Source organism: Dendrobates tinctorius, unplaced genomic scaffold (assembly GCF_039654945.1).
Source record: "Dendrobates tinctorius isolate UK_male_01 unplaced genomic scaffold, ASM3965494v1 ptg000093l, whole genome shotgun sequence".
NCBI classification, from domain to species: Eukaryota; Metazoa; Chordata; class Amphibia; order Anura; family Dendrobatidae; genus Dendrobates; species Dendrobates tinctorius.
In genome coordinates this window covers 11,457,578-11,470,245 of record NW_027361761.1, presented here as the reverse complement: position 1 = coordinate 11,470,245, position 12,668 = coordinate 11,457,578, and the positions used below count along the sequence as shown (strand labels likewise).

At 41.4% G+C, this 12,668-nt stretch overlaps 1 protein-coding gene across 1 annotated transcript in view; it reads right to left on the bottom strand.

The window, feature by feature from the left end:
- LOC141098545 (cytochrome P450 2K4-like) overlaps window positions 1–12,128 on the bottom strand; it is a 32,496-nt gene extending 20,368 nt beyond the window's left edge. Inside the window, exons 1-5 of the mRNA XM_073586423.1 lie at window positions 11,514–12,128; window positions 8,709–8,871; window positions 7,114–7,263; window positions 6,254–6,414; window positions 1,277–1,450 (exon numbers count right to left, since the gene is read on the bottom strand). Coding sequence (XP_073442524.1) covers window positions 1,277–1,450; window positions 6,254–6,414; window positions 7,114–7,263; window positions 8,709–8,871; window positions 11,514–11,705 — 840 coding nt within the window. The 5' untranslated portion in view covers window positions 11,706–12,128. The remainder of the gene's footprint in view (window positions 1–1,276; window positions 1,451–6,253; window positions 6,415–7,113; window positions 7,264–8,708; window positions 8,872–11,513) is intronic.
- Between the last annotated feature and the right edge of the window lie 540 nt (window positions 12,129–12,668).

Here is a 12,668-nt window from a genome sequence, read left to right as displayed (position 1 = left end):
ACTGCCCAACACTTAAGCCTCACCAGGTCCAAGGTCCTACCATGTGCTCCAGGGCTCTTCCCAACACTGACCCTCCAGGACCTTGCTCACTGAACCCTCCAGGGACACAGTCTTTACCACTGACCCAGGTCAGTAAAACACCTTTTTTTTTTTTTTTTTTTTTTTTCCCTTCTTTCCCGACCGGCACCTGCTGGCCGCGCAGGTTCTCGGACCTCTCTACTGCAGAGGTATCCTATAAGTCTTTGCCACTGACTCCTGTCAGCACATCACATGGCTTTAAGACCGTCAGCCCTCCTGGCTCAGCGTTGCCCCCAGCAACCGAATCTGCAGTCCTTTTCCGTTGCCCCTAGCAACAAGGCTACAATATTGCCCTTTGCTTTCTCCACCATATGTGAGGTAGCGCTGTCATGTAAGTAAGGGGTTCTCGCTTGCAGCGATCGAAAAACACATCCGGCACAGGATTTTCCAACAAATCATAGTCTATGAGGTTTATTCATCCTTCATAAACCTCCAGCAGCAATATACACAGCATTACAGGAGAGCGTCCATTATACAGGCTATTTAGCCCCAGGGTTATCTCACCCACGTCAGGGTTCCCATATGGCTGTTTCTCCAGGCCGCAGAAGTCCACTCACTCCTCAGGGACTCTCAGATACTGGCCGCCATTACACACACAGCCGCTCCACAGGCTGCTGTTAGTGAGGAGATCCTTCTCCTCACGGGACCTTCCAAACTGGACCAATCAGGTCCCAGCATTCACTCCATGTGGCCTAGCCTGGCCACATTATATGGTCCATAGCCACGCCCACCGGGTCACATGACTATGACCTCACCACAGGTCCTTCACACAGACATATATACTTTACAATAGCATTCATAAACATACATATGTCTCTATCTCAAGGTCACCCACCTTGAGATACATAATGGCTCTTCAACCACTCACACTCTTGGGACATCCACACAGCGCCCCCTCGTGGACACAGTGGTCATTACACCACAACACATATAGCATAAACATTTCCCAACAGAATGCCACAAAATCATGTTGTATATGTAATTTAAAATTGGACATGTCTCCGCAATTTTTTGCTGACTACTCGGTCTGTGAAAATTCAGGGACATTTGAGTGTCCCCATAGATAATCACAGGTATGAGTGTTGTTCATGAAAAAACATGGATAGCACTCGTATGTGAAAATTGAAAGTGTGAATGAGGCCTTAGAAAGAATTTATTATTTATTACTAAGCGTGAGTTTTCACACATTTTTTTTTACCTGTTCCTGTTTAATAAGAAATGCATCAATATAGCCACGCTGGTCATCTTTGTCCAGTGCCTTAAGGCGTTCCACGAACTTTTCGTTAAAAAAGGTGTGCAGCTCCTTTATGTTATTCATTATTTTGATATGGGCATCAGACACGTACTGAAAGCCTGGTAATACATTGTAAAGCTGTAAAAAGATGGTTGGTAGAATATTAAACCACCTGGAGAAACTTCAAGACATGAATATAGTATATACAGAATCCGAAATGCAGGAGAATATATGAATATGCCCTTCTGCTCCACGGGAGGTTTCTGGCCTCCCTGAGCTCGCCTTACAGACAACTGTCTTCCAGTTCTAGAGGCAAATAGATGAAATACAGCAATTGTAAAAAATATACACTTGATGTGGGAATGCACTTTACTTTCACAATGCTACTATACGTGTGTGTTAGTGATGACAAAATTCAACTCAGAATTTGACCAGGAAATTAAATGGAAAGAACTGTGCTCAGAGGTTTTGTTGGACTCCAGAGCATAAAAACATGTAAAAATAAAAAAAATATTGAACTTTTCAACAATCATGTGGAAGAAGGTGCTCTGGTCAAATGAGACCAAATGAGAATTTTTGGGGCATTAAATTAAAAACGCAATGTGTGGTGGAAAACTTACACTGCACATCATACTGAAAACACCATCCCCACTGTCAGACATGGTGGTGGTAGCATTATGCTGGGAGGAGGCTTTTGTTTAGCAGGGACAGGAAAGCTGGACAAAGTTGATGGGGATATGGATGAAGCTAAATAAAGGGCAATCCTGGAGAGAAATAGAGGCTGAAAAAGACTTGACACTGGGTGTAGGTTCAACTGCCAGGAGTTCAATGGCCCTAAAAATCCTGCCAGAGCTACACTGAATGGTTAATGTCAAAGCATTTTCATGTGCGTGAACGGCCCAGTCACAATCCAGACATAAATCCCATTGGAAATCTGTGGCAAGACGTGAAAATGGCTGTTCACAGACACCCCCATCCATTCTCACTGAGCGAGTGTGCAAAGAAGAATGGACAAAATGTCACCTGCAGATGTGCTAAGCTGGTAGAGACTGACCAGAAAATATTGGCAGCAGTAAATGCTGTACAAAGAATTGACCCCCCCGAGGAAGCTATCGCGAAACGCGCGTAGGGGTACGCACTTGCTGATGGGCACCAGCATGGGTAATGTCTAACTTCCCTCATTAATTCCTACCTTTCTCCTTGTCCTCTCTTCCTTTGCTATAGCCATATTCTGGCAGGACACAATTATGGACACTGATACCGACAGATCATGGTATTTTTTGGAGGAATAGGACGTGATTCCCACTTTATCTCTCCCAATTGTTTGGGCTTACATACATTTAGACATATGTGTGGGGTCTCGAGGGTATTGTATTGACCTCATCCTGTGCTTTGGGGCTCATCATGCAGCACGTTTCATTTTAATGGTGGTGTACTCTGACCTGTGTCAAATGGCTCTGCAATTGATTGAATAACACTATATGTATGTTCTTAAAATTTTTGTACTATTAAAAGCAAGGTTTATACTGATATCTTGTGTCATCTTTATGGGTTGCATGCTCCATTTTTTCTGTATGTCCACACATGCATACATGTCATTTATGCTAAGCACTGTACATTATATATATATATATATATATATATATATATATATATATATATATATATATATATATATATATATATATATATATATATATAGTGGGGAAAAAAGTATTTAGTCAGTCAGCAATAGTGCAAGTTCCACCACTTAAAAAGATGAGAGGCGTCTGTAATTTACATCATAGGTAGACCTCAACTATGGGAGACAAACTGAGAAAAAAAATCCAGAAAATCATATTGTCTGTTTTTTTTTTCATTTTATTTGCATATTATGGTGGAAAATAAGTATTTGGTCAGAAACAAAATTTCATCTCAATACTTTGTGATATATCCTTTGTTGGCAATGACAGAGGTCAAACTTTTTCTGTAAGTCTTCACAAGGTTGCCACACACTGTTGTTGGTATGTTGGCCCATTCATCCATGCAGATCTCCTCTAGAGCAGTGATGTTTTTGGCTTTTCGCTTGGCAACACGGACTTTCAACTCCCTCCAAAGGTTTTCTATAGGGTTGAGATCTGGAGACTGGCTAGGCCACTCCAGGACCTTGAAATGCTTCTTACGAAGCCACTCCTTCGTTGCCCTGGCGGTGTGCTTTGGATCATTGTCATGTTGAAAGACCCAGCTACGTTTCATCTTCAATGCCCTTGCTGATGGAAGGAGGTTTGCACTCAAAATCTCACGATACATGGCCCCATTCATTCTTTCATGTACCCGGATCAGTCGTCCTGGCCCCTTTGCAGAGAAACAGCCCCAAAGCATGATGTTTCCACCACCATGCTTTACAGTAGGTATGGTGTTTGATGGATGCAACTCAGTATTCTTTTTCCTCCAAACACAACAAGTTGTGTTTCTACCAAACAGTTCCAGTTTGGTTTCATCAGACCATAGGACATTCTCCCAAAACTCCTCTGGATCATCCAAATGCTCTCTAGCAAGCTTCAGACGGGCCCGGACATGTACAGGCTTAAGCAGTGGGACACGTCTGGCACTGCAGGATCTGAGTCCATGGTGGCGTAGTGTGTTACTTATGGTAGGCCTTGTTACATTGGTCCCAGCTCTCTGCAGTTCATTCACTAGGTCCCCCCGCGTGGTTCGGGGATTTTTGCTCACCGTTCTTGTGATCATTCTGACCCCACGGGGTGGGATTTTGCGTGGAGCATCAGATCGAGGGAGATTATCAGTGGTCTTGTATGTCTTCCATTTTCTAATTATTGCTCCCACAGTTGATTTCTTTACTCCAAGCTGGTTGGCTATTGCAGATTCAGTCTTCCCAGCCTGGTGCAGGGCTACAATTTTGTTTCTGGTGTCCTTTGACAGCTCTTTGGTCTTCACCATAGTGGAGTTTGGAGTCAGACTGTTTGAGGGTGTGCACAGGTGTCTTTTTATACTGATAACAAGTTTAAACAGGTGCCATTACTACAGGTAATGAGTGGAGGAAAGAGGAGACTCTTAAAGAAGAAGTTACAGGTCTGTGAGAGCCAGAAATCTTGATTGCTTGTTTCTGACCAAATACTTATTTTCCACCATAATATGCAAATATAATGAAAAAAAAACAGACAATGTGATTTTCTGGATTTTTTTTTCTCAGTTTGTCTCCCATAGTTGAGGTCTACCTATGATGTAAATTACAGACGCCTCTCATCTTTTTAAGTGGTGGAACTTGCACTATTGCTAACTGACTAAATACTTTTTTTCCCCACTGTGTATATATATATATATATATATATATATATATATATATATATATATATATATATATATATATATATATATATATATATATATACCCTGAAAAAGATATATATGTACATATTTTTAGTATATATATATATATATATATATATATATATATATATATATATATATATATATATATATATATAGTGCTTAGCATAAATGGGTACACCTGCTTTTTTAATCAATATCTCCATGAATACAAGAGCAATTTCCAACTCTGACAATGCTGACTTTTAACCAACATGTTTTAACCCTTACCATGACAGAATGATTTAACTTTCATTATGAAATATTCAACTTTACTCAAGTTAGATGATAAAAAATGAGTACACTCCACATCAAAACTTGCTACATATGGTATTTTGCATGGTCTCCATGATTTTAAGGACATGGCTAAGTGTTCTTGGAATGGAATGAACAAGTTGGTGACATATTGCAATATCTATCTTTTTCCATTCTTCAAGAACAACCTCTTTTATAGCCTGGATGTTGGATGGAGAGTGATGACAACTTGTATTTTCAAAAATGTTGTGACCTCTCAGTATGCAGATTCACTATAAAATATTTGCTGCCTTCTCTGCCTCAGCTTTTACACAGGCAATTATAGTCCCTCCTGATTGGCTCTGCTTTATGATATGAAGTTGTTACGGTCTTTAGAGAAAAAACCCAAGAGTGGACCCTCTGGGTCATGGCTCCAGGGCTCTCGAGGGTGAGCGGACCAGGTGAAGACCACCCCCTATACAGGGAGTGTAAGGAGCAGGCCAGTCCCAAGGGGGGTGGAGCCACAACAGCCGGAGCCAAAGGGGTGACTCAGGGCAGAGCTGGAAGTGTATGAAGGAGAATGGAAATGAATCTGGAGGTACTGGGAACCAAGGAGCATAGGAGGCGAGCTGGACCGGAAGGACCTGGAGCAGGCAGTGTCTGGATGCTGCAAGAGAGGAAAGGAGGTAACAATATTTGGAGTGGCATTGGATAGGAGTACACAGAGGCAACAGGAATGGATGGACAGCAGAAGCCACAACAGACAGGAGTGGCTGAGACACAAACAGGCAGACAAGGCAGAGGTTCTGGACAAGAGGGAGAGGCACAGACACAGGGTAAACTGGTACGGCAGAAGCACAGGGCAAGCAGGAAAAGCAGGGGCAGAGGACTAGCAGGCACGGCAGAGGCACAGGGCAGGAAGGTATGGCAGAGGCACTAAGCCAAACAAGTAACACTGAGACACAGGTGAGGAGAGACAAGCAAGGCTGAGACACGGGACAGATGGACAAGGAGGGGGAAAGTGGGGGAACGTGGTGGGGAGCGGTGATGCGCCGAGAAGCGGAGCTGAGCAGGTGAGTATCAGTGGCGGCCGTAACAGAAGTGATAGTTTCACGGCATTATGCAGAAGTCTGTATGGCTGCAACTGAGGTCTCATGAACCTTCTCTGACTTCCGCAATTTTCTGCTTTGCGTTTGAGAAAATTGCGCAAATCGAATTGCAATTTGTTTAATTTTGCTGGTGCAGGTGCAGTGTTTTTCTTGAAGTTCTACATGAACCAATTTCCTCATCTCTATGTTCAAATATTAATAATAAAGAGGTGATAGATCTGTATTACATTACCGCAATTGTCGAGCTCCCAAGAAGTCTCATATTTTCATCTATAATTGTCATTACTTTGAACAGAGCAGGATCTTCATAGTCAAGTCGGTGACCAAGGATAATGGATATGATTATGTTCCCAATGGCGAAATTTGTTTTAATAGTCAATTCAGTAGGTTTACCTGTATGGTAAGAATAAAAAAATAAAATATATAATAATATATAATTTCAAACTTAGTGTTAATTTCTGTAAACATAATTCATCACTTCCAGGAAAATATTCATGAAGTCAAAGGAGATTCCTTCTCAAATTTAAATTATTGCAAAAAAAAATTCCAGCTTTTTCTGCGTAGTTCTGTGGGGCTCTCACATTAAAGGGGAGATAATTATTTGTTTGACCAAATGTAGCAGGGTAAATTAAAGTTGATAATTTTGTGTGGTCCCAAATGATAGAATATATATTCAAATGGCCCCTGGCAGAAGAAAATGTTCCCCAACACTCAACTAGAGCATAACATGTCTTAGTGATATGCCATCACAAAATCTACAGAAAAAACAGTTCCAGGTGTAGATTGAGAAAAATGAATATAAAACAATCCAGCTCACCGATCAGACATCATAAAGCTCAGAGCACGGAACCGCCGTGTCTTGGCGTAAAGAATTCCAATAAAGAGATTGGAAGTTGCGTTAGTCATGACTAAGGGTGCTGTGACACCTGAAACGCATTGATAACGCAACTTCTTGTCTTACTATGCTGAATTTTATCCTCTATTTTTGCTCAAATCTGAATGAATAAAGAATCGTTTTTTCACTTCATCGTTGAGCTGGATAATCTCTTCATTGTAGAGTGTGAAAAATACCTATTACTTATAGTCTTATACCTTCCAATGCCTCCAATTTCCTAGTTAGAAATCCACATTCCTCAATAATCCGATCCTCTATTGTCCTCTTGCCCATACCGAAGTCTCTTAATGTAGACAATGTGAATCTTCTCATTGCTTTCCAGTTCTCACCATGAGAGAATGGGATGCCTTTAAATGGAAAAAGATGAAAATGTCATCTAACACCGGACGTGTGTCATGAAACGCTGAAATTGCATTGAAAAATTGGATGTTATTTCCTACGTTGCCGTCACGTGAACTGCAACTTAATGTGACAGCGACACCGAGTCACAAATGTTTCCAAATGTGTTGAATTTTGTGTTTCCGGTTGCAAGTAGCAAACTACTCTCTTGCCATAGACTTTAATCCAGTTCTCATGCAACGTTTGTGCAACTTGGCTCGTTCGTTTAGTGAAAAATTAGACCTCTAAAATATTTTCTGAGAATTGCTGGCACGCGGCAAACGTTGCAGTGCAGCCCTAGCCAAATTGTGATATGATCATTAACAGAGATATGGCTTAATCAGGCTTATCATTAGTATGGACCGTCAATACCTCATCAGGGAGGAGTGCGACACCCGGCACCTCCACCGATCAGCTGTTCCCCGTGCTGGCCACAAACCAAAGTGTTCAGCTGTGAAGCTGAACAGAACAACTCCATAAACTACATGATGGCTACTGCTGGTTACTTCACATCTGCCCCCTATTTATTCGAATAAGGGTTGGATATGCAATACCCGGCCATGGTCACTTTATTGTTGACAAAATTTTGCTGCAGAACACCACTTCTATCCATGTTCAGCATCGGGAACAGCTAATTGGTGGAGATGCCAAATGTCGCACTCCTCACTGATGAGGTATTGATCACATATTTTAACTATGGACTATCAATGTAAAAGCTAAAGCACAAAAGCAGTGTGGTTTATACAAATTTCCCAAAGTGGGCATATTTGACTGCTTTTGCCATAATTTTGGGACGTTCCCAGAGCTTGGGTTTTGCACATGTCTATTTTGGCAGTTTAATTATGGCAAAGTTAAGAATTAGGTTGCAATAATGAGTCAATCTTTAAAGGGCAGCTTAACAGGACAAACTATCCAGTTATAAGCATCTAAAACATCTTAAAAAGAACATAAGGAAGCTCTCACAGCAGTACTTTTTTCTATAATTCCTGCTAAATGTACTGTACAGGAAATATAGTGCCTGTGTATTAAAATACTTTCCGATCGCCATCTTCCCTAGTTTCCAGCATGGCTCCTCTTCTTGATCGTGTGGGCAGTCCTCAGCTTTGCCGTCACACACAGTAACTGCTGCAATTTTCCTCAAAGCGAGGCACCATAACCTAACATTGAATAAGCGACTTCTGTTTTAAGCATAAACTCCTTTGTCATTCAGAGAGCATTTTTTCAGGTCAGTTGACTTAGAAGAGGACCGGAAAGAAGCTGAAAAATGGTGAATATGGCAATAATGGTACTTTAATGCAACAGCACTACATACTTATTTAGTAGGGATTGCAGAATAAACATTGAGCTGGGAAAGCTTCTTCCACTAGTGAGTTTAATAGTATGAAAAAAGTAAACTGTGGTGTGATAACTTTACCCCATCCCTGGTTAATTTCTTCAAATATTCGGATATGAGCTCTTTCTGCAAATTCGTCAGCATAGTCCACAAGTGCACTTTTCACTGTCTCGTACCCAGACAGCACCACCGTTTTTACGGTACCCATTTGGATGCTGTATACAGGGCCATATTTTTTTGCAAGCTGAAATAAATTAAAAAAAAGTTCGAGGATTTTAATATTCTCATTTTTGTAAACAAAAATAAAATAAAAAATAGAAATGAAGAGAAAGTGGAAAAAAGAATTCTGCATTTGTGTCATAATAGCGCCCAACTTTCACAAAACAGAAAGAGGGACAAAGAATGTGGCGTGCAACATAGGCCACAGAAAATTTTGCGCACACCCCTAGCCATGCAGATTAACCATTCTTTCTACTCTGGCAAGAGGCGATGTCAGAAGGGACGGTGATTATTTTTGCTTTTTTTTCTGATAAATTTCTAAATAAAATTTTTTTGGATGTGTTTTTAGCACTTTTAGGGGTGCAGTTTTTAGAATGGTGTCACTTTTGAGTACTTTCTGCCATATAGGACCCTCAAAGTGACTTGAAATGTGATGTGATCCCTAAAAAAATGTAAATGTTATTGGAAAAATTAGAACTTGCTAATCAACTTTTAACCCTTCTAACTTCCTATCAAAACAAAGTTGTGTATCAATAATGATGGAGATGTAAAGTAGACATGTGGGAAATGTTATTTATTAACTATTTTGTATTACATATGTGGCACCCCTGAGGGTCCAGTTGCCACAGAGGTACTGCACCTCAGCCAGAGGTGTGGTACTCCGCTCTCAGGTAAGGAGGGGGCACTATCCAGGATCCACACACTAGCACCCAACACTAGACCACTTTAGGCCAGGGAGGAATTGGGTAGAGGGTGTGGGTGGAGGAAGTAGTTAAGAGTAGGACAGCTAGAGAGAAAGCTGACAGTTGGTAGTGGAAAGTTGTCATGGTAACAGGAGTGACAGTTGGAGGAGGAGTCAGAAGGAGTCAGGAGAAGAAGTCAGTGGGTGAAGGGGACTGGAGGAATATGAAGCTCGTCCCAAGACTAGAGAAGAGTGAGAAGAGAAAGAAGGGGCCTTAGGGGCACGGGAAGTGAAATATCCACCCATGGCACCCGAATCCATGCCAACTGTAGTTGGGTGGAGGGACCAGGTGGCAGTAAGGGACCGGCCCCAGACTAGTAGAAACTGAGGACTCAGCTATCAAACCGGAGGCTGTGGTGACTGTATGTGCAACAGCCAAATCCGCACAAATTCACTGAAAAGGCATCCGTATAGGATCAAGGGGACCAAGAGAACGTCGCCCGACAGGATCCGAGGCTGCTGGCTTGGGACACTGTGTGTGAGGCACAGGGCAGGAGAAGAGGGAGCGAGCAAGGGAAGGAACATCAGAAGGGGGTTCTAGTAGAGTGTACCTCAAATTACCTAAGAGCTGGCTGGACCACCAACCCGGAGGACACAGCACCCCGGCTGGGGATTTTAACTCGGAAACATTGTGAGTAAAAGTGTGAAGACTGCACTCCGCTGTGTCCTCCGACTTATTTACAGCGTCACCTGCCTTGCACTATGACCACCACCATCAAATTTAACACCATAACTGCCCTGGGGCCTAGCTCTACCCATGGAGAGCTGAACCAACTCTGCTGCATCACCAATGACCCCAGTGGACCTGAACTTCAGCATCGGCCATATTATCATTGCTGAACACCACGGGTGGCGTCACAAATTATTCCCCTATAAACTTCCCCCTTTCTCATTTTATTGCACGCCCAGGGCCCCTGACCGGGTCACCGCTGCCATGAAATTCCCTGAAGAACTGACTGGCATGGACCGAGTACCCCACGGCCCTAGCGGGTGTTGCACTTATGTCTCTGGTTTAAGGGTATAAGCATTACAATTTTGAAAATTGCTAAATTTTTCATCAAATTTCCAATATTTTCACCTTAGCAAACAAATTTTACCACTCTCATGAAATACAATATCTTGCCAAAAAGTGTCTTAGAATCACTGGGATTTGTTGAAGTGTTCCAGAATTATTACCACATAAAATGACCCAAGTCAGAATTGTTAAATTTTGTTTGATCAAGAAGGTGAAAACAGGCTGGGGTTTTAAGTGGGTTCAAAATGGCATTTTATTTGGGATTCAAAAATTGGAAAGTGGAAATTTTTTTTGTAATACAAATATCACTTAAACTATGCTATAGTAGAAATAATAAAAGTATTAAAAACAATAATAATCAGTATTTATAGAAATAATATTAAGATTAAAGTATAGTATTGATCATGAAAAATAAAAAAAATCATATATAAGGGATACAAAAGTAGTAGCAGTAGTTATAGCACTAATAAAAAGGTAGCAGTTAACTAATTATGAAAATGATTCCAATAACAACATGAGAGTAGTAATAACAGTCACCGCAGTTTTACTACTAATATATAAGTTACTGTGGAACTAAAATTAGCAGCAATAATACTATTTGAAAAATTAGAAAAATCCTCTTCAAGTGTGCTTCAAAGACTAGTATCTTGGCAAGAAATACGGTATGTAGCATAAAATACATGCATTTTTGTCACATTTTTATTTCATCTTTGATGCGTATTTTGTCTGCAGTTTTTCCATTGATCACTATGGGGAAAATATGCAAGAAAAACACCGTATGGCAAATATACTGTAAAGCGCCAGCTTTTGCCGCAGCCCCTGAGGAAACCCCATGACTTGCCCCAGAAAAATACTGGTGCTCTCTTTATAAAATACACATATTCAACACTATGAAAAATTCATAAATTACCTTCATATAAGTTTCATTAGGTCTTTTAATATTTATCATGTGAAGATTTCCAATCACCGGCAGCGCCCAAGGTCCAGGAGGAAAGTTTCCAGAAGGAGCATCCACGGTCCATAACTTAAGACTTTTCAAAAAAAGTACAATTAGCAGGAGAGAGAGTGCGTAAAGTGTTAATGTATAGTACGAGAAGTCCATAGCGGTTCCAAAATGTACAGCAAGGTGCAGAGCGTTCCCTAGATAACCACAAAGCTCAGAAGATCATCAGCCTCACTGTGTTTTATACTTTGCAAAAAGAGATGATTCACAACGCGGGCTAATCATTCTCTACATGGAAAACTTTGCCTCTTTTCTTTGCTTTGAAAACTTAAAGGGAACCTGATATTACAAAAATGTATACTGTATTAATCTGACCCTATGATCCTGCGTGCAATTGACTAATAATAATACTTTTTGTCGCTAAGTTTTATGATTAGTTTTGGTTGTATAGTTATAAACTAAAAAAGTATCTACTTGTGTAAAAACAAACTGTTGCTCGGAGTGATTTGGGAGTCACTCCTTCATCCTTGTAAGCATGCCCATTGTCTTTTGATTCATTGCACCAGGCTATGGTGACATGATGTGACGTCCGTCTGCAGTCTGGGCTGCAGTAAGACAGCACCCTGAGCAACCCCGATACCTTTTACCCCTATACAGGGATCTGGATTTACAGCAGAGCCCAGGAGGTGCTGTCTGAATAAGAGCAGTGGACCAGAGCAGGACGGTCGCCAGAAAGGGGTTAAAAAATGGGACCAAATGTGTAGTCAGGAATCCAAGTCTAAACCAGGCGGGCAGCAGAGGTACAAAAACGGCAGACAGTAGCAGAGTCAAATCCACGCCAATGTCAGAGTCGTAAACCAGGAGGGCGGCAGAGGTACAAAATCGTCAGGCAGGAGTAGAGTCAAAAATCCAGGCAAAGGTCAGAGTCAAAGATAGCAAATAATAAACTAGCACACTGGGGAAACCAAGACTATATCTGGCGGCCTGCAAGACAGACCCCAAGGTATTTGAAGGATCAGGCTATCCCTCACAGGTTCACGGTCTGATGACGTCATTTGGATCGTCCCCAGGACCAGGCCAGATGGTGATGAACCAACCCTTTCATGACTGACAGAGGAGCAG